We start from the raw sequence: 21,402 nt of genomic DNA on the forward strand, positions 1-21,402 counted from the left end.
TTTTGTATGTAAGTGTGTGAGAAGTGCGACTGTGTGCACCTTTCCCCCCGCGAAAAATGGCAGAAAGATTTGTACGGTGAGATATCGCTTGGGCCCCTCCCTTCCGATGTGTCGGAAGCCGGTGTTGCTCGAAGTACGTTACAGACAATATAAATAGGTACTTATGCATTTTATAAACTTAAACACTAAACATGAACACTATTTAGGCAGCGTGGCTCCGTTGAATCGTCTGGTCCCAACCCCAACACGCAATGTCTCTCCCATAGAATAACAACATCTATTCTGATGAGTTAAAGTGTATGAAACATCCATTGTTTTCCACGATGTCGGGGTTAGTCTCAGAGTAAAAGTTCAGGCTTAAGGACAACTAGACCGGGCCAAACACTAGACCGGGCCGGGGCCGGGCCGGAGCTTCCGGCGCTTCGTTTTCTATGGAAAGCACCACGTAATCACCAATCAGCCGTCATAGAAATTGACATGTCGGACGCGTCGGCCCGGGCACGGCCCGGTCTAGCGTACGTGAGTCATAACTTGGCTACTCAGTGATGAATGATGATAGATTGATCCCAGAATTCCCAGAAGAGCGTGGCACGACCATTATCGAGAACTGGCGCAGGCGAGTAGGTACTTGTAGTACGGCACTTCGCGGTCCACAAGGTCATATTATTAAGACAGATTAACGACTTGGAATCGGTCGTCAAGTATGCAAAATGTTTACTATATGCCGACGACTTGAAACTTATATATGATGTTAAGAGTAGCGGAGACTGTGCCTCTTTGCAAGACGATATTACTTCGGTGGTCAACTGGAGTATTGCAAACAAGCTTCTTTTTAACACAGCGAAGTGTTGTGTATGTACTTTCAGTCGTTCCTCCACTCCTCTACATGCTCAGTACACACTGGGGACCGAGACTATTGATAGAGTTTTCTCTGTCAAAGATCTTGGAGTGGTTTTTGATGGGCGCCTCACTTTTCATGAGCATATGCAGACCCTCGCCAAAGGATGTTTTCGTAAACTAGGCTTCGTGAATCGCAATGTCAAGGATTTCCGTGACACTGGGGCCATTGCGATGGTTTTCAACGTCTTAGTGAGGAGCAAGCTTGAGGCCTCATCTATTATTTGGAACCCGTACGAGTCTTTTTACGCCCTACTTCTAGAGAAAATCCAAAAGGCCTTTCTGAGATTTATGTACAAAAAAAGATATGGGTACTACCCTTTTTTGTACCCAACAAAATTCTTACTAGGCTGCCTTGGATATAATTCTCTAGAGGTAAGGCGTAACAACATCTTACTGACTACTGTTTGTCGCATACTGCGCGGTGACTCGGACTGCCCGGAACTGATAGCTCGAGTCGTGAGGTTGTAAGTATGTCCCGGATATTCCTCGAGTCTGTTTGAGGCCGCGAACGCGTCCACTGTTGGCCGTGCCGGCGGCGCGCACAGTATCGCACAGAAACTCGCCACTCCTCCGCGCGTTATCGCTGCTCAACGCACTCCTGACATCAGCACCAGAGTGTGACTTAACCTACTTTTCCGGCAGCCGTTAGTTTTTATAGGAGGCCGCAGTTACAACCTAATATAACTTTATTTTCTGGCACAGGTTCAATTTTGTTGGGGTCGCGGTTCTTACTTAACCCACTTTTCTGCTAATAGCAGAAAATATCACTATGCCATAATAAGAGTATGCTGCAGGATGATTATGGTACATAAAATTATGCTAAACGAAAGTCGGCGAAAGTAATCTTCTGTTAAATAATATCCTGCAAAATGTCTTATATGCGCAGTAATAGTAATGCTAAGTAATAGTTATGCAAAATTATCATTCGACTAAAAGTGTTTCTGCGATACATGTTATGCGAAGTGTATTTCTGACAAACAACATTATGCCAGAAGAGGGGAACCCATTTGACCATGACCCTCAGGAGCCATTTGAGGGTAGATCTTGTTTACTTTTATTTAAATACCTAAAGATACAGAGTATAGGTCTGGATTAGTTAAGGATATGATCTGTCAATATCAAAAGTGACGTTCTGGTTGAAGAAGTAGGTAATACTAAGCGACGGTAAATATGGAAATATCATTAAATACCATTATTATTTAGCCTGCCACCCGTTGGGTTTCTCAACTGTAAGGCATCACGGCAGTCTTCGTCTTTGACAGACTGGTGAAGACTTCAGGAGATATGAATACATGGAGGAATAGATGCGACAAACAGTAGTCAGTAAGATGTTGTTACGCCTTACCTCTAGAGAATTATATCCAAGGCAGCCTAGTAAGAATTTTGTTGGGTACAAAAAAGGGTAGTACCCATATCTTTTTTTGTACATAAATCTCAGAAAGGCCTTTTGGATTTTCTCTAGAAGTAGGGCGTAAAAAGACTCGTACGGGTTCCAAATAATAGATGAGGCCTCAAGCTTGCTCCTCACTAAGACGTTGAAAACCATCGCAATGGCCCCAGTGTCACGGAAATCCTTGACATTGCGATTCACGAAGCCTAGTTTACGAAAACATCCTTTGGCGAGGGTCTGCATATGCTCATGAAAAGTGAGGCGCCCATCAAAAACCACTCCAAGATCTTTGACAGAGAAAACTCTATCAATAGTCTCGGTCCCCAGTGTGTACTGAGCATGTAGAGGAGTGGAGGAACGACTGAAAGTACATACACAACACTTCGCTGTGTTAAAAAGAAGCTTGTTTGCAATACTCCAGTTGACCACCGAAGTAATATCGTCTTGCAAAGAGGCACAGTCTCCGCTACTCTTAACATCATATATAAGTTTCAAGTCGTCGGCATATAGTAAACATTTTGCATACTTGACGACCGATTCCAAGTCGTTAATCTGTCTTAATAATATGACCTTGTGGACCGCGAAGTGCCGTACTACAAGTACCTACTCGCCTGCGCCAGTTCTCGATAATGGTCGTGCCACGCTCTTCTGGGAATTCTGGGATCAATCTATCATCATTCATCACTGAGTAGCCAAGTTATGACTCACGTACGCTAGACCGGGCCGTGCCCGGGCCGACGCGTCCGACATGTCAATTTCTATGACGGCTGATTGGTGATTACGTGGTGCTTTCCATAGAAAACGAAGCGCCGGAAGCTCCGGCCCGGCCCCGGCCCGGTCTAGTGTTTGGCCCGGTCTAGTTGTCCTTAAGCCTGAACTTTTACTCTGAGACTAACCCCGACATCGTGGAAAACAATGGATGTTTCATACACTTTAACTCATCAGAATAGATGTTGTTATTCTATGGGAGAGACATTGCGTGTTGGGGTTGGGACCAGACGATTCAACGGAGCCACGCTGCCTAAAAAATGCGTTTCCCCAATTTCATTTAAATTAGAACAAATTCACTAAAAGTATTGCGTAACAAACTCTGATAGTCCAGCTAAAAAAACATCCAAATGCCGGGACGTGCCCCTAGCCAACCGTGTACCAAGTTGAATGTAAGAACTTCGTTTCATTTAGCTCGCTGGTTGTATAAAATCCGGAACGTAGATTATTTCCGTAGGATTCATTGACGTGCACATATTTTTATTTGTTTTAATTTTATTTGTTGCTTCCACAGATGGTTCTGAGCCAGTCATGCGGTTGTAACCAGTACTCATACGGTTTGTCCGGACTGAGCTCACAGAGCTGCGGCTCGTACGGCGGCACCGGCACCGGACAGGTGGGCGTGTCCGGCGACATCGACGCATGCGGCAACACGTGCGTGACCGGCTCCGTGCCCGTGCTCGGCTCCGTGGACTTCGGTGGCTGCGTGGGCGCCTGCGGCTCCGTTTCCATCTGCGGACAGTGCGGATGTGGATGCCAATGATTTGCTAACTTCGCTCAGTAAATATAAATAAAAGAAAGATTTGTTAAATATGATTTTTATTTCATTTTCGCCTAAAGGTATAAGTAACTACCTAGGTATATGTTTTAATTTCATTTCAATTCAAAGAAAATTACCTTCTTATATTTGTAAATTATTTAAAGTAAAATAATATTGTAGAGACTTTATTGGGACCAACAATTTATTATTTAATTTTATTAATACACAGTATAGCGTGGTATAGCTTAAATAACTCGAAACAGATACCTGCAAAACTGTATTTAAAGTTTGCATTTACTACTTATTCTATGCACAATACACATGCAATAATAATTTAGCTTATTTTATTAATCAAATGTATTATTTACCGATGAGTACTTATTAGTTACTCATACTCATACTCATTAATTTATATTGGGAAGTTGATTCGGAAAATAATGTAGATAGTCTACATTCTTTTCCGAATTTCTAGATCTCAAAAAAACTATGAATGTAAAATTAATTGTTTTGTTTTATTATAACATTTTTATGAAGATACGTATAAGCTTTTACAGCTGTTATGTATCATAAGGGCCAGGGTAGGGTTATCGAAGGAAGGAAAAAAAACATAGACTTATTAATTGCACAGTTTATTATTTTAATACATTTTAGGCAAAGACACAAATTTAGCCTCGTTAGACCAATATTTGTCTAACATCATTTGCAGCCGCACCCGCACTTACCCCGGATGGACACGGATCCGGTCGCCGGCGCCTTGCCACTGAACACCACCGAGCCGAGCACCGGCACGGATCCGGCGACGGACGTGCTTCCGTACGCGCCAATCTCGCCCTCAGCGCGCACCACTCCGGTACCCGCGCCACCGTACGACGCGCCGTAGCCGCTGCTGATGCTAGATGCACCCACGCTGATGCTAGGCGCACTCAAGCTGATGCTAGGCGCACTGTAGCTGACGCTAGGTGCACTGTACTCATATGCACTAACGCTGCAGCTGGGCGCACTAACACTGTAGTTCTCGATGACTTTTTCGACGCCGCCGATGTAACCGGAGGGCGCGTAAGAGATTTGACTGCAACCACACGCGAGCCCGCAGAGAGCAGTCTGGCAAACAATTTTTTATCATTATTATTTTATTTTATTTTTCATAGTTTTAAAACCCATGGTTCTAAAGAAAAACGATGTAATATGAATATTGACACTTAAAAATTTTCAATAAAAAAAAACATTTTTTTTAAGACCCATCCAACGACACACCATAAAGAACTTTCTATTCTATTCTATTCTATTCCAAGATTGAAGTTTCGATTGACGTTTACTTTACTATCAGTCGGCGTTTACGTTACTATCAGTAAAGTAAACGCCAATCGAAACTTCAATAATGTATGGAAATTGTCACTTGATTTTTCGTACTCGTAGCATCTGTCATCTCAATACAATTTTTTTCGTACATAAACGTCCTCATTTTCCTCTCCGGATAATAACATTATTTAAAATATTTTGACACAATTTGTTGTATATCAACCGCAGCTATGCCCCTACGTTTGATTTTTTACGAATTTTAAATAATTATATGATTTAGGAGCATTTAAAAATTTGTATGAAATCTGTTTTTCGCTCCTAATTTTTACCATATAGTCAAAAAATCGAAAAAAGTGAAACGTAGGGGCATAGCTATGGTTAATAATGTTAATATACATTAAACCATGTAAAAATATTTACCATAATGTCAATATCCAGAGAGGAAAATGGAAACTACGTTTGTAGAGAAACGGCCGTGCCCTTTCCTTTTAACTGAGACCCACTACGCAAAAAACTGGGAGGGATTCGCACAAACCAGGGCGCGCTGAGGGCCTACCGCGAACCACGTTCGACGTGCTGCCTCTCTGTCGCACTTGTAAATTCGTACGTAAGTGTGACAGGGAGGCAACTCGTATCGGAGGCTAACTAAGACCCACTTTGGGTCGCTAATTCAACGGAGTAAACAAGTAGAAAAGATAAAGTCGCGGGAAACCGTTGGTTGAGGGAAGCGAATGACCGTTCATTGTGGAGATCCTTGGGGGAGGCATTTGTCCAGCAGTGGACGTCTTTCGGCTGAGATGATGATGATGAAGTCTTCTTCTTTTTCGTCCTTCCCTCATGACTGAGGATCGTGACCTACAACTATGTCCCTCCAATTATCGCGAACAAGGGCTATGTGGGCTGCCCTCTGCATGGAACCACATGCTTGTCTGATAATGGAATCCGACCATCTTGCAGGGGCTCTTCCTCTAGCACGCTTGCCTTCAACATGCCCCAGTATGATGTCACGTTCGAGGCTGTGGTGTGGTGATGATAAAGTAAGTAGACAAAAATATAAAATAAGCTAATCGTTACCTGGATCAGGCCAGCCTGGACACACAATGCGAGGAAAGCAAAGCGAGACATGTTTGTGATATTTTTCTTACTTAAAAGAAATGATGACTTAACCAAAATTTCTACTGCTTTTATACTAACTTTATCATACACAAAATTTGGAAATTAGGCCAGTGATAACACACCTGTGGAGTTCTTTCTCTGCCGAAGAAAGGCGATAGGAAATGCGTGACGATGCGTCAAAAGTTACTTCTTTGTCATATTTGTTTCAATATTTGACCTAGATTTATAAATTTGATAATAATGTTGAATAAAAGCTGGTGGTCGTAGTAGAATAAATCATTAACGGATCTGTCAAAGTTGAAAGCAGCAAAATGGCATTCAAGGCAGCATTACTCTGCGTGGTCGCTTGTTTGGTTCAACAGGTATGTTTTTGCGCCTTGATTAGCAAATACAGTAAAGTAGGCTTTCATTGGCCCTGGATGATAGCTTTGGACTTCGGTACAGGTTTAATTATTGCATGGTTAGCTTTAGCTGGTCATTTACGTTTTTATATTTTTTATTAGAACCATCTATATATGTGCTCTTCATGTGGTCAAAAGTTACCCTCTGACGGGCATTGTAAAGAAAGTAACTGTGCCTCTCTATCTGTGTGTGTGTGTGTCAATGCCTGTCTGTTTCCGTTTAACGCTTGAATCGCTAAACAGATTAAGATAAAATTTGAAAAGGACATAGTTTGAGGCCCGGGTAAGGACAGGATATTTTGTTATCGATCATCAATTCATCATCATCCTATGCAGAAGAAATTGTGGGCAGAAGATTTAAAATTTTCTATTTTAATTTCATTCATTTATTCTTTCATTATTTCATTATTATTTCAATCTCTAGTTAGCCCGTATTGATATTCTAAACCACCTCGCTGCAGCTCCGATAAAGTGATCGTCAATGAAATTGAATTTTTAGCATTTAAGGATGACTCACGCTAGACCGGGCCGGGCCCGGGCCGACCGATCCGACATGACATTTCCTATGACGGCTGATCGGTGATTACGGGGTGCTTTCCATAGAAGGAAGCTCCGGCCCGGACCCGGCACAGTCTAGCACGTCATGCTTCATTGGCATATTTCGGCTAAGAAACCACAAGAACAAATGTTTTGATTTGTCGTTTTTGGTCCTTCTGTACGACTCACATGTCTGATAAATGATAATATGTCTTTATTTTCAGTCCCTGGCTGGCTGTTACCTTCCTAAACCTAGCTGCAACTCCGGTAAAGTAATCGTCAAAGAAGTCGAAGAAATTAAGAAGATAAGTTATAATCCGATTGCTGTTCGACCGACCAGCATTTCGAGCAACTGTGTATCCATCGATGTACCCAATTATGGAGGCTCCCTGGCTGTTTCCAGCATCGGGCCGATCTCGCCCTCCGGCATCGCGATCGCCACTGACCTGAGCCTGGCCGGAGACGTGGTGCTCTCCGGCGAGCTGCCGTACCTGAGCGCGGTGGCGTTCGAGGGCAGTTTTGACGCCAGCGGCGCCGTGCCGGTGGCGTACGGCTGTGGAGACTCCGTCGGCATCACGGAACAAATCGGAGGCATTGCTGGCTCTCGCTCCTTCGTTGGAGGGAATATCGGTGCTAGCTCTTATGGTTCTTCTTACCTTGGTTGTGGATGTAAATACTAAACGTTGTACACTGAATGTTTAAATAAATATTGAAATTGACACCGATATTATAGTTTTACTATCTATAAAGAGTGAATCATCATCAATTCTACTATTAATGCTGACTGTACAACAAAACTGCGAAAAGACAAACAGACAAACATTACATAGTCTGTATGACAAAACTACCGTATAAAAATGCTAAGTTGAGAAACAAATAGGTAGTGTAGGTACATACCTACATTAGTGTTAGGTGTTAACGAATATCTTAGAGCATTTAGTAACTGGAGAAGCCTTGTATGTCATTTTCTGTACAAAACAGTCTGCCGATTTTTGCGGGGGAGGGGCACGTCAAATGTCAAAGGTAAACGTCAGTCCTATTGTATTTGGGATTTAATTAGGATTAAAACACTCGGATAGCAACGTAACGGTCATGTATTTCACGGCAAACTGACATCATACTGGGGCATGTTGAAGGCAAGCGTGCTAGAGGAAGAGCCCCTGCAAGATGGTCGGATTCCATTATCAGACAAGCATGTGGTTCCATGCAGAGGGCAGCCCACATAGCCCTTGTTCGCGATAATTGGAGGGACATAGTTGTAGGTCACGATCCTCAGTCATGAGGGAAGGACGAAAAAGAAGAAGACTTCATCATCATCATCTCAGCCGAAAGACGTCCACTGCTGGACAAATGCCTCCCCCAAGGATCTCCACAATGAACGGTCATTCGCTTCCCTCAACCAACGGTTTCCCGCGACTTTATCTTTTCTACTTGTTTACTCCGTTGAATTAGCGACCCAAAGTGGGTCTTAGTTAGCCTCCGATACGAGTTGCCTCCCTGTCACACTTACGTACGAATTTACAAGTGCGACAGAGAGGCAGCACGTCGAACTTGGTTCGCGGTAGGCCCTCAGCGCGCCCTGGTTTGTGCGAATCCCTCCCAGTTTTTTGCGTAGTGGGTCTCAGTTAAAAGGAAAGGGCACGGCCGTTTCTCTACAAACGTAGTTTCCATTTTCCTCTCTGGATATTGACATTATGGTAAATATTTTTACATGGTTTAATGTATATTAACATTATTAACCATAGCTATGCCCCTACGTTTCACTTTTTTCGATTTTTTGACTATATGGTAAAAATTAGGAGCGAAAAACAGATTTCATACAAATTTTTAAATGCTCCTAAATCATATAATTATTTAAAATTCGTAAAAAATCAAACGTAGGGGCATAGCTGCGGTTGATATACAACAAATTGTGTCAAAATATTTTAAATAATGTTATTATCCGGAGAGGAAAATGAGGACGTTTATGTACGAAAAAAATTGTATTGAGATGACAGATGCTACGAGTACGAAAAATCAAGTGACAATTTCCATACATTATTGAAGTTTCGATTGGCGTTTACTTTACTGATAGTAACGTAAACGCCGACTGATAGTAAAGTAAACGTCAATCGAAACTTCAATCTTGGAATAGAATAGAATAGAATAGAAAGTTCTTTATGGTGTGTCGTTGGATGGGTCTTAAAAAAAATGTTTTTTTTTATTGAAAATTTTTAAGTGTCAATATTCATATTACATCGTTTTTCTTTAGAACCATGGGTTTTAAAACTATGAAAAATAAAATAAAATAATAATGATAAAAAATTGTTTGCCAGACTGCTCTCTGCGGGCTCGCGTGTGGTTGCAGTCAAATCTCTTACGCGCCCTCCGGTTACATCGGCGGCGTCGAAAAAGTCATCGAGAACTACAGTGTTAGTGCGCCCAGCTGCAGCGTTAGTGCATATGAGTACAGTGCACCTAGCGTCAGCTACAGTGCGCCTAGCATCAGCTTGAGTGCGCCTAGCATCAGCGTGGGTGCATCTAGCATCAGCAGCGGCTACGGCGCGTCGTACGGTGGCGCGGGTACCGGAGTGGTGCGCGCTGAGGGCGAGATTGGCGCGTACGGAAGCACGTCCGTCGCCGGATCCGTGCCGGTGCTCGGCTCGGTGGTGTTCAGTGGCAAGGCGCCGGCGACCGGATCCGTGTCCATCCGGGGTAAGTGCGGGTGCGGCTGCAAATGATGTTAGACAAATATTGGTCTAACGAGGCTAAATTTGTGTCTTTGCCTAAAATGTATTAAAATAATAAACTGTGCAATTAATAAGTCTATGTTTTTTTTCCTTCCTTCGATAACCCTACCCTGGCCCTTATGATACATAACAGCTGTAAAAGCTTATACGTATCTTCATAAAAATGTTATAATAAAACAAAACAATTAATTTTACATTCATAGTTTTTTTGAGATCTAGAAATTCGGAAAAGAATGTAGACTATCTACATTATTTTCCGAATCAACTTCCCAATATAAATTAATGAGTATGAGTATGAGTAACTAATAAGTACTCATCGGTAAATAATACATTTGATTAATAAAATAAGCTAAATTATTATTGCATGTGTATTGTGCATAGAATAAGTAGTAAATGCAAACTTTAAATACAGTTTTGCAGGTATCTGTTTCGAGTTATTTAAGCTATACCACGCTATACTGTGTATTAATAAAATTAAATAATAAATTGTTGGTCCCAATAAAGTCTCTACAATATTATTTTACTTTAAATAATTTACAAATATAAGAAGGTAATTTTCTTTGAATTGAAATGAAATTAAAACATATACCTAGGTAGTTACTTATACCTTTAGGCGAAAATGAAATAAAAATCATATTTAACAAATCTTTCTTTTATTTATATTTACTGAGCGAAGTTAGCAAATCATTGGCATCCACATCCGCACTGTCCGCAGATGGAAACGGAGCCGCAGGCGCCCACGCAGCCACCGAAGTCCACGGAGCCGAGCACGGGCACGGAGCCGGTCACGCACGTGTTGCCGCATGCGTCGATGTCGCCGGACACGCCCACCTGTCCGGTGCCGGTGCCGCCGTACGAGCCGCAGCTCTGTGAGCTCAGTCCGGACAAACCGTATGAGTACTGGTTACAACCGCATGACTGGCTCAGAACCATCTGTGGAAGCAACAAATAAAATTAAAACAAATAAAAATATGTGCACGTCAATGAATCCTACGGAAATAATCTACGTTCCGGATTTTATACAACCAGCGAGCTAAATGAAACGAAGTTCTTACATTCAACTTGGTACACGGTTGGCTAGGGGCACGTCCCGGCATTTGGATGTTTTTTTAGCTGGACTATCAGAGTTTGTTACGCAATACTTTTAGTGAATTTGTTCTAATTTAAATGAAATTGGGGAAACGCATTTTTGAGGGCATTATATTTTATTCATAATATTATGAGCAGGCTCGGTTAAGGGGTTATGGAGCTACAAGAGCCTAGGAAGCCAAGCTATTTGTGAGGGGTCATCTTGTTTGCAAGAAAGTATGGTCGAGTTTGGTATCAAATGAAAGATTACCTAATACGGCTTACCACAGATACAGTTCCCTACAAAGACCTAGCAGTCGGTTTCCGATCTACTTACGAGTATTGCCGACTAAGTAGGTACCTAAGTGCAACAAATTGAATTGATCTATCTTTTGGACGAACCGCGAGAAGTAGGTACTAGTATTTTATTTTTTATTTATATATTTGCTAGAATATTTAACACCCACAATAAGAAACCTTAGGTACCTAGGGATATTTAAAACAATGACAATCAGAATAAAATATGTATAGACCAAACATAATGCTAACGAAATTTGTATTAATAATTCTTAAGGTTTAAATATAAGGTAATTTAAATTAATAGATGTGTTTACCTGGAGCAGGCAGGCCTGGATGAAGATAGCGAGGACTACGAAGCGAGACATTTTACAAAGAATACTAATATTCTTTAACAAAGAACTTAGAATGATGTCCCTGTAAATTGAAGGCCCATTTATACTGACATTGAATTCGAAATGAAGAAATTAGGTCAGCGATAACGCTGTACTGACTTGCTCTCTTACTAAACACTAGTATACTTAATATTATTCAGTGTCAAAATATCGTTGCTTAAATATTTGCGATAAAATATAATTTAGTAATTTATTTAATTGTTTTCTTAGTGAGGCAAGAAGGATAACGTTTTAGTATAAAATAGGGAATCTTTAACCTAATTATTCATTCTTGGTTTGTGAACAGACTTAGGACTAGCAAAAATGGTTTTCAAAGTAGCCGTCATCTGCGCTTTCGCCTTCTTAATACAGGTATGTATACGTTTCGATTGAAATCTAATCCACGTAAGTATTTAGTAATTTTAAATTTCTGGATTCTAACGAAAGAAGCTTTCTTTGTAAAGGTAAAGTTCTAGCCGTTTGAGATTAAATATAAAAATATGATGGAAAAAATTTGTTTACCTAATTAAGATCTGACGTACTTGGCTAAGACGAAATAATCAAAGGGCAACTAAGCTTTTGTCAAGGTCACTCAGGAAAATAAGTGTAAAAAAGTTGAAAAACTTTCCCAAAGGTCTAATTTGTTTACATTATGATCAGAATGAGGTGTACGTATAATTCTAAATGCTGTACATAATTGCTCATGTTGGTTTTAGAGTATCGCCGGACAGAACTACGGATGCAGCTGCCAATCGATCAGCATCCCCAGCAGCGGCGGCGCCCTGAACATTCAGGCTATCGGCCCCATTACTCCGGCCGGCATCGCCGTGGCCACGGAGCTGGGCCTGTCCGGCGACCTGGACCTGTCCGGCGCGCTGCCGTACCTGAGCGCGGTGGCGTTCGAGGGCCAGTTCGACACCAGCGGCTCGGCGCCGGTGTGCTACGGCTGCGGGGACAGCGTCGCCATCACGCAGCAGATCGGCGGCTCCAGCGGATGCGGATGCGGCAGACGCTAAAAACTCTATTGCTTATATTGAAATAAAAAACGATTTTATATCCACTAATGTTTTCTCTCTCCTCTGCATGGATAATGTACACTCGACGTCAAAGATTATGTTTACATTTTTCGCCTTATTACAAAGGAGTAAGGTGCAAAAGTGTAAACATATCTTTGACGTCGACTGTAGGTACTTATTTGTTCATTAACGCCTATACTGACTACCCTTAGGTGACATTCGGATGTCAACTGCAGCCGCATTATTGCTGCGCCGTTGTTGCCGCCGCTGTATCTGTCATTTTGCTTGACAAAATGAGTGACTTGAGCGTCATAATCACTAATCACAGCAGTACTGCGGCGGCGAACGTCACTCATTTTATCAAGCAAGTTGACAAATACAGCGTCAATACCGTAGCAGTAATTTCGCAACTGTAATGAAACTGCAGTTGCCATCCGAACGTCACCTGTAGAATATGCGATCGTTTCAAAATAAACGCTTAATAAAACATTATCCATTAAGCACGCGCCAGCAAGTATCAGTTTACGCCATTTGATAATTTAAAGTACAATATTTTATTTTATCGTTACTGACAATACTTTTAGGGTTCCGTAGCCAAATGGCAAAAAACGGAACCCTTATGGATTCGTCATGTCTGTCTGTCTGTCTGTCCGTCCGTATATCACAGCCACTTTTTTCCGAAACTATAAGAACTATACTGTTGAAACTTGGTAAGTAGATGTATTCTGTAAACCGCATTAAGATTTTCACACAAAAATAGAAAAAAAAACAATAAATTTTGGGGGTTCCCCATACTTAGAACTGAAACTCATTTATTTTTCATCATACCCATACGTGTGGGGTATCTATGGATAGGTATTCAAAAATGATATTGAGGTTTCTAATATCATTTTTTTCTAAACTTAATAGTTTGCGCAAGAGACACTTCCAAAGTGGTAAAATGTGTGTGTGTGCCCCCCCCTGTAACTTCCAAAATAAGAGAATGATAAAAGTAAAAAAAATATATGATGTACATTATTACCATGCAAACTTCCACCGAAAACTGGTTTGGACGAGATCTAGTAAGTAGTTTTTTTTATTACGTCATAAATCGTAAACCGTAATTTTTGTTATGTTACTTGCTGCTACGGAACCCTTCATGGGCGAGTCCGAACCGCACTTCGCCGCTTTTTTTTATATAAATTAAATATTACTTTGCTTCATCACAGCCATAGGTGACATTAAAAAATAAATGCAATTTTACTATTGCACTAGTGACCCGCCCGGCTTTGCACGGGCAGAACCTTAACAAATGTTACACCTAAACCTTCCTCAAGAATTTATTTATTTATTTATTTAATCTTTATTGCGCATAAGAAAACACACTGTACAAAAGGCGAACTTAATGCCATAAGGCATTCTCTACCAGTCAACCTTAAGGCAAAGCAGATAAGTTGTAAGAATCACTCTATTGATAGTTGAAAACCGCATGGAAATCCGTTCTGTAGATTTTGACCGATCATAGAGACAGACAGACAGACGCGGCGGGTTTTTATACTTACTTTAACGATAGCGGTAATGACATCGGTACGACTTTCGATAACGTCCATGTTGTTTAATTTTTTTGTATTTCAGACCCCGGAGGATAGAATAAAGAAGAAGACAAACTGAAAAAAATTTGGTTGTCTATAAAGTCGGTTTACGGACGATAATTTTGCGTGATAACGTCATAAGAAAACATTACCATTACAAATTAAAACCAAAATATTACTTTGCTAATCCGCGAAAAGATAACGTGCTAGTCAATCAGTGCTAACCCGTTATACTTACTTGCGTATTTTTACATGCAATTAATATTCCCACCCTCCCACCGCAAAAATAAATACGCAAATAAATATAACAAACCACCACCAAAAGAATAAACCTCGACACGTGTTTCGCCTCTCTACGAGGCATCCTCAGGAGTTGTTGACGGTCTGACGCCCGGCAACGGAATGACCTGTCGTGTGCTTCTTTCATGCCTCCCGAAGGGAGGCATGAGATGCCTTCCCATCCCTTTTGGGGATTTTTGGCGGTTTCAAATCGCCGCCCGTAACTACGGGCGGGTCTTTTCAGTGCCCTTATTCTAAGGGCTGTGGCTTTCTGCGCCATGGCTAGCCGTGATGGCCTGTCATGGCTTTAGTTTCTTCTTTATAGCCTTTCAGCGGCTTTGTGGCTGTGGGGCCTCGTAGCTGCTGTGGGCTGACTCCTTCTGCTTCTTGCGCCGGTGTCCCAGGGGGGGAGCTGGCGCTGTCGGCGGCTGTCCGGAGGGCGTGCGTGGAGCGGCGCAGTGCCCGCTGAGTGGCATCTTCTTCTTCTCCTTCTGGCACCCGCGCCCTGGGGGCGCTGGCGCTGACGGCGGTTGTCCGGGGGGCGTGCGTGGAGCGGCGCGATGCCCAGTGGGTGGCAGAGACGCGAGTGTGCGGCGCGCTCGGTCGTCTTGTTCGGGCGCAGCTGTGGAGCTGCGACGGTTGCGTGGGTGGGGCCGGTGTCCGCGAGAGCAGGTGCTGGCGCGGGAACCGGGGGTGCTGGTACAGAGGTTCCCAGCTTGGGGGCCTCTGTGTGTCCGGCGTCGTTGTTGTGGTGGTGGGGGCCCTTAGAAGGGCCTTTGTGGGGCTGCGGGGCGACTCCGGGGCTGGCACGGAGTTGCTGGTCCTTGGGCGGCGGGATGTTGTTGTCGTCATCATCATCATCATCCTCTTCGCAGTCAGACGGGCTGCGCTCCGGTCCCTCCTCAACTGCCGAAGGTCGAAGAGTGGTCGGGCGCTCGTCCAGGTGGCGCTGTGGTTTGGTTTCTTCCAGGGACGGCTCCACTATCCCAGGGGCGAGCGCCGGGGGATATACCTCCATGTGCGGAGGTATATGACCGACTCTCTCCCGGCCGGCGACCCTGGATCGGTCACGATCGAGGTGCCCGCGAGGGGAAAGTCGGTCTGGGGCTACCCGCGGGAGGGGGGTCGGTGCGTGGGGGCGTCCAAGGGCTTCGATGAGTCCGTCGAAGTCGAAGTGCCACGGCTTTGTGGGGCCGCGGGCGGGTTCGGGAATCCTGGTGTCGACGGGTACTTTGTAAAACTCGCGTTTCAAACTACCCACCCTATCCGAGGGGACCGGGGGGGTCGCGAGTTTTACTGTTGTGGCTGCGGGTGGATTGTAAAATCCGTTTTCTTGTCTACCCACCCGCCCCGAAGGGACGGGGGGGGACATCGGTGGCTTCTTGTCCATGTATGCGGGACCTGCGCGACGCGTCACCGCCAGTCGGTCCTGTTGAGCAGGGCGACCATCGGTGAGTGGGTTCTGGGTGCAGCTAGGCTTCTCCTCCGGCGGGGCCGGGCGCGTTCCGGCTTCAATTTTCGTAGAAAATCGTTGTCCGGATAAGCTGGTGCTGGTGAGGTGCGTCCGTGCGAGGTACCAGTGGCTCTCCAACCAATGACCTGTCTAGAATGGTCGGCCATATTTATACCTTGACCACTCCCCCTACCGTGCAAGTGTGAGTGAGATGGAAAAATTCGTAATAACGGCGATGACGCAACATTCAATTGTTCGTTAAGAATCATGCCCCTATTGTTGTACCTAATTATTTCCAGTTGTTCCAGAACACCCAAACGCAATCCCTTTTCGCAAACATGTAAAATATCAAAAGAATGATTCTCAGATAAAGTGTGACCTGTATCTAATAAGTGCTTTGCAAAATTGGACTTCTCTGGATGGTTATGTCTATATGACGCAACATGCTCTTTATACCTAGTAGTGAAACTACGGCCCGTTTGCCCCACATACACTTTATTGCAATCGTCACAGGTAAGCTTATAAACTCCAGACTTTTTCCCATTCTCGATCTTATCTTTGCCATTGCAAAGCTTCGAGTGCAAAGTATTATTTGTCTTAAAGGCCACAGGAATGTCGTTAGACTTCAAAATTTTGTAAATTGCATCAGACAACTTGCCAACATAAGTTATCATATCGTTGACCATACTATTCCATACTATTTATTTATACTATTTATTTGTTGTATGCGGCACAATCCTCTGAACCGATTAAGAAATATAAAGCGAGCATAACTTATGTTGGCAAGTTGTCTGATGCAATTTACAAAATTTTGAAGTCTAACGACATTCCTGTGGCCTTTAAGACAAATAATACTTTGCACTCGAAGCTTTGCAATGGCAAAGATAAGATCGAGAATGGGAAAAAGTCTGGAGTTTATAAGCTTACCTGTGACGATTGCAATAAAGTGTATGTGGGGCAAACGGGCCGTAGTTTCACTACTAGGTATAAAGAGCATGTTGCGTCATATAGACATAACCATCCAGAGAAGTCCAATTTTGCAAAGCACTTATTAGATACAGGTCACACTTTATCTGAGAATCATTCTTTTGATATTTTACATGTTTGCGAAAAGGGATTGCGTTTGGGTGTTCTGGAACAACTGGAAATAATTAGGTACAACAATAGGGGCATGATTCTTAACGAACAATTGAATGTTGCGTCATCGCCGTTATTACGAATTTTTCCATCTCACTCACACTTGCACGGTAGGGGGAGTGGTCAAGGTATAAATATGGCCGACCATTCTAGACAGGTCATTCCGTTGCCGGGCGTCAGACCGTCAACAACTCCTGAGGATGCCTCGTAGAGAGGCGAAACACGTGTCGAGGTTTATTCTTTTGGTGGTGGTTTGTTATATTTATTTGCGTATTTATTTTTGCGGTGGGAGGGTGGGAATATTAATTGCATGTAAAAATACGCAAGTAAGTATAACGGGTTAGCACTGATTGACTAGCACGTTATCTTTTCGCGGATTAGCAAAGTAATATTTTGGTTTTAATTAGTATGGATTTCCGCAAAGTAACGCCTGATTCTATTCACCATTACCATTACATTACGTAACGTTACCATGGAGATCCGTCCACAACGTTACCATGGAGATTTGTCCACAACGTGAGACTTTTTCGTGCATGCTACCGGTGTTCATAGATTTATAAGACGTTATCGCGTCAAAAATATACTGCTATGGTATATAAGGTAACTACGAGTAGGTATATGCAACTAAAAATAAATTTCAATTTGTCAAATTTTCTTGATTTTTTTCTATCGGGACAACTTTGACCTTTTAACTAGGGATGCCCCGAATAGTGGTTTTGGCCGAATACCGAATATTCGACCCATCTCTCGGCCGAAGCGCCGAATATTCGGCGACTTAATATTCGGCATGACATGCGAACATTTTGAGTCACAATGATTATGTAAACTGTTCGCCAACAAAGCACAACGTTTGCTAAGATATATTTTTGTTAAACATAATTAATTAATGTAGTTGGAGTCAATCAAATCAGAACCATGATAAAAATAAAATATTTTGTAATCAACAAATGCTCAAAAAATGTTCTTCGTATTTAACAATTTTCCAAGAATACCTACATTTTAAATATTAAATATAACCTCGTTTTTGGTTTTTTTAATTGTGTAATTTTTCTTTTTAGGTAGGTTCAACAGATATTCGGTATTCGGCCATTCGCCTACTATTCAGTAGGCAACATTCGACCGAATACCGAATATTCGGCAAAGCGGCCGAATACCGAATAGTTGCCGATTATTCGTGGCATCGCTACTTTTAAGATTTTGGTTGGAGCCTACCGTTGCAAATATACCTACGTACTCCACGATTCGAATTTTAAAATACATCAAATACGAGTATTACGGCTAAATGCGCTATGCATTAGATATGTCAGTGTCAAACAAAAACATCAGTTTTGTCCGCTAGTCTATAGTTCGTTTTTTTAGCATTAGAATAAGACTTTGCGATCTTGACGTGTCTTTTAATTGAAAAACGCTTTGTAAAAATTAGTAACTATTACTTATGAAAGCAAAAAAATTTAAATAACCTTAAGTATATGATTCATAACTATTACATATTGGCCGTGACTTATTTTTCAATAAAAAGACACGTCAATATTGTTTGCCTGTTTTCTAATGCTAAAAAAAGAACTATAGGGTAATTCGCCAGTAACTGGCCACCTGCTAGTAACTGGCCACCTGCTAGTAACTGGCCACCCTAAACTAAAAATGAATTCTTTATAAGGTGGCAGGTTATTGAAGGCTGGCCAGTTATTGAAACCTTATAGGTAGTAAAATGAATTATGTTTATAGGTGAATAGAATTCATTTTTAGTTTAGGTTGGCCAGTTATTGCCCGGTGGCCAGTTACTAGTATCCGTGTAAAATATTCACGCCATATACCCTTGATTAAAACGTAAAAAAAAAATCAATGTAAAAGCTACAATTTTAGGTCAGCCCCTTCTTAAAGATCAGGTACTTATAGTAATCTGTTTGCATTGCTAGCAATTTACTTTAGTCAGTCAGTCTTTCTCGATGTGAGTGAAATGCAAACCCACGTTAGACACGTACGAGAGATAAATCGAGTTGTAATGAACTTGACATAATGAAATAATCTTATCAATTTAACCTTGATATTCTATTTCCATACTTGATTTATAATGTGTACGTCACAATCACAAAGTAGAAAAAGGTCGTTTCCAAGCAAAAAGTCCCTTTGTCGCTTGCCATAAGGACGCTTTGGTAGGTTATTCGTATAAAGGTACAAGCAAATCTCGTCCTTATTGTAAGTGACAAAGTGGGACCTTTGACTAGACTCCGACACAAATATTTAAGCTATTTTAGGCGATTTTTTTTTCTGTAAAATATTTTTTTTATCACATTTGTTAGGTGTATGTTAGTCTGTAACGTGTGTATCTATGTGCCTTTGTTGCCTGACTAATTTTTGTATCTGTATCTCACCTGTGTCTGTATTTTGTATTTTGTGTCTCTGTATTTTTGTAAAAAATAATATCTGGATCATTATTTTTACCCTGCTTCAAGTACATAAACAATTAAGCATTTCTGCTTCATATACATTAACGTTCTGATGACACGGTTGCCTGTGTTTATGCTTATCGTCATATTTACTTACCTACTTAAAATTCGATATACGAATAAATAATAATTATTAATTACTCATACGAAATCTAAACTCACTTTATGACAAAAATGTAGTAGTAGGTAGGGGGTCATCCATTAATTACGTCACACGTTTAGGGGGTGGGAGGGGGTCAAGAAAATGTGACATATTGTGACATGGGGGAGGGGGGAGACACAAACTTTGTGACGTCACTTTAACTTCATCAGTAACCGAATTTTTTTTTTTTATTATTTTATTCGCTGTACATTTAAATAACTAGTTTTTAAAACGATAATCGTTTTTATTCTTTTTATTTTCTTTCCTAAGCAGTTTTGGGTTATAAAATTACTAATATTTATATCGTCAAAAATATTTTGATAAAATATTAATAATACTTAGGTACTTACTTAATTCGATTTGGCGATTTCGTAGAAAAAATGTGACGTCACACTAGGGGGGAGGGGTTTGCCAAATGTGACCAAATGTGACAAGGGGGGGGGGGAGGGGTCAAAAAACCTAGAAATTCGTGTGACGTAATTAATGGATGACCCCTAGCACTAAAAGGTACCTATTAATATTCATGCGTAGCACTCATCATACCATGTTATTCAGTCGACCATTAGCAAAGAAATAATGTCAATAATTGTATTATATCTATTTATTTTGAACACTTTATACATGACGAAACAAATACCGTTTGGAAAATATTATCGCATTCGCTTGCCTCAGTCGCATTTGTAATTATATTGCGATAATATTTGAGCAACTCAAACTACATATAAATGGGTGTAAATATTTAAATATTAGTCAGCTTTTAGTTGTAGCTGAAATTAATTTAAAATGCTCGGAAAAATCGGTCTTGTTCTGTGTCTCCAAGCTGCTATATTGCAGGTAATTATTAAAATATTACTTTGTAACAATTTTCTTATCAAAATATAATTACCTAATCCGCAATACCATTGAAAACATTTCTGTTAACGTTTTGGTTTTTTAAATGCAATTTGATTTTCATAAATATAGTCTCTTGAGCCTAGATGTAAACTTTCGAATGGTCTTGTGTTGCAGTATTGCCAGTATAATAAAGTCGAATAGCATGAAAATAATGTGAAAATTCCGTGTCGAATATACAAAAAACCTACAGTCCGTGGGAGCGGTTGGATGTTGCGTTGCGTTGGCCGACCTGCGGGATTTCATTTCGGTTTCTCGCATCCCTTTCAGAACTCACGTACCAAATGTTGTTGTTGTTGTTATGTGTTGTTGTTGTATGTTGTTGTTGTTAATAATCTTTCTCTATTCTAGTCCATCTCCGCCCAAAAGTGCGGATGCTCCTGCGGAGAATATGACGGTTTCTCCAAGACCGCCACCTACTCCACCGGCGGGCCCGTAACCGTCACCTGCTCCGGACCTCTCTCCAGCAACGGACTGTCTCTCCTCTCCGAACTGTCCATGGAAGGTTCTCTGGACGTGACTGGCTCCATGCCTTTCCTGAGCGCTGTCGCTTTAGAAGGCAACCTGGGAACCTCTGGCTGCGGAACTGTTGCCTACGGATGTGGAGACGGCAACATTGTGATTGTTCAGGAGAATGGAAACCCGAGCGGAAGCAATGCGGCCTCGAAGAATGGCTTGACTCTGGCTAACCTTGCCCAGTGTGGATGCAGATACCGCTGAATTTAAATAGTTTTTTTTTTAATAAAGATTTCTTTGGCAACGGTTTTTAGTATATTTTATTGAAATTGCGTGAAGCCACAGGCGCGCGCGATGCGCGATGCACTAAT

General features: G+C 41.8%; 3 protein-coding genes across 3 annotated transcripts in view; 1 reads left to right on the forward strand and 2 right to left on the reverse strand.

Moving 5' to 3' along the window:
* Window positions 1–6,278, reverse strand: part of LOC134802653 (uncharacterized) — a 16,471-nt gene extending 10,193 nt beyond the window's left edge. The window contains exons 1-2 of the mRNA XM_063775289.1: window positions 6,192–6,278; window positions 4,757–4,919 (exon numbers count right to left, since the gene is read on the reverse strand). Of these exons, the coding sequence (XP_063631359.1) occupies window positions 4,757–4,919; window positions 6,192–6,242 (214 nt within the window). The 5' untranslated portion in view covers window positions 6,243–6,278. The remainder of the gene's footprint in view (window positions 1–4,756; window positions 4,920–6,191) is intronic.
* Window positions 6,279–10,533: 4,255 nt separating this feature from the next.
* On the reverse strand, window positions 10,534–11,713 carry LOC134802961 (chorion class CA protein ERA.1-like). The gene is made up of 2 exons (XM_063775697.1): window positions 11,583–11,713; window positions 10,534–10,833 (listed from the first exon to the last, which is right to left on the reverse strand). The coding sequence occupies exons 1-2, from the start codon at window positions 11,631–11,633 to the stop codon at window positions 10,585–10,587; spliced, it is 300 nt and encodes a 99-aa protein (XP_063631767.1). The 5' UTR covers window positions 11,634–11,713; the 3' UTR covers window positions 10,534–10,584.
* Window positions 11,714–11,947: 234 nt separating this feature from the next.
* LOC134802655 (uncharacterized) lies at window positions 11,948–21,329 on the forward strand. Its single transcript, XM_063775290.1, has 4 exons — window positions 11,948–12,011; window positions 12,356–12,652; window positions 15,128–15,739; window positions 20,927–21,329. Exons 1-4 carry the CDS (start codon window positions 11,964–11,966, stop codon window positions 21,293–21,295), a joined length of 1,326 nt encoding a protein of 441 aa, XP_063631360.1. The 5' UTR covers window positions 11,948–11,963; the 3' UTR covers window positions 21,296–21,329.
* The last annotated feature ends 73 nt before the right edge of the window (window positions 21,330–21,402 follow it).

Source organism: Cydia splendana, chromosome 25 (genome assembly GCF_910591565.1).
Source record: "Cydia splendana chromosome 25, ilCydSple1.2, whole genome shotgun sequence".
Classification (NCBI taxonomy): Eukaryota; Metazoa; Arthropoda; class Insecta; order Lepidoptera; family Tortricidae; genus Cydia; species Cydia splendana.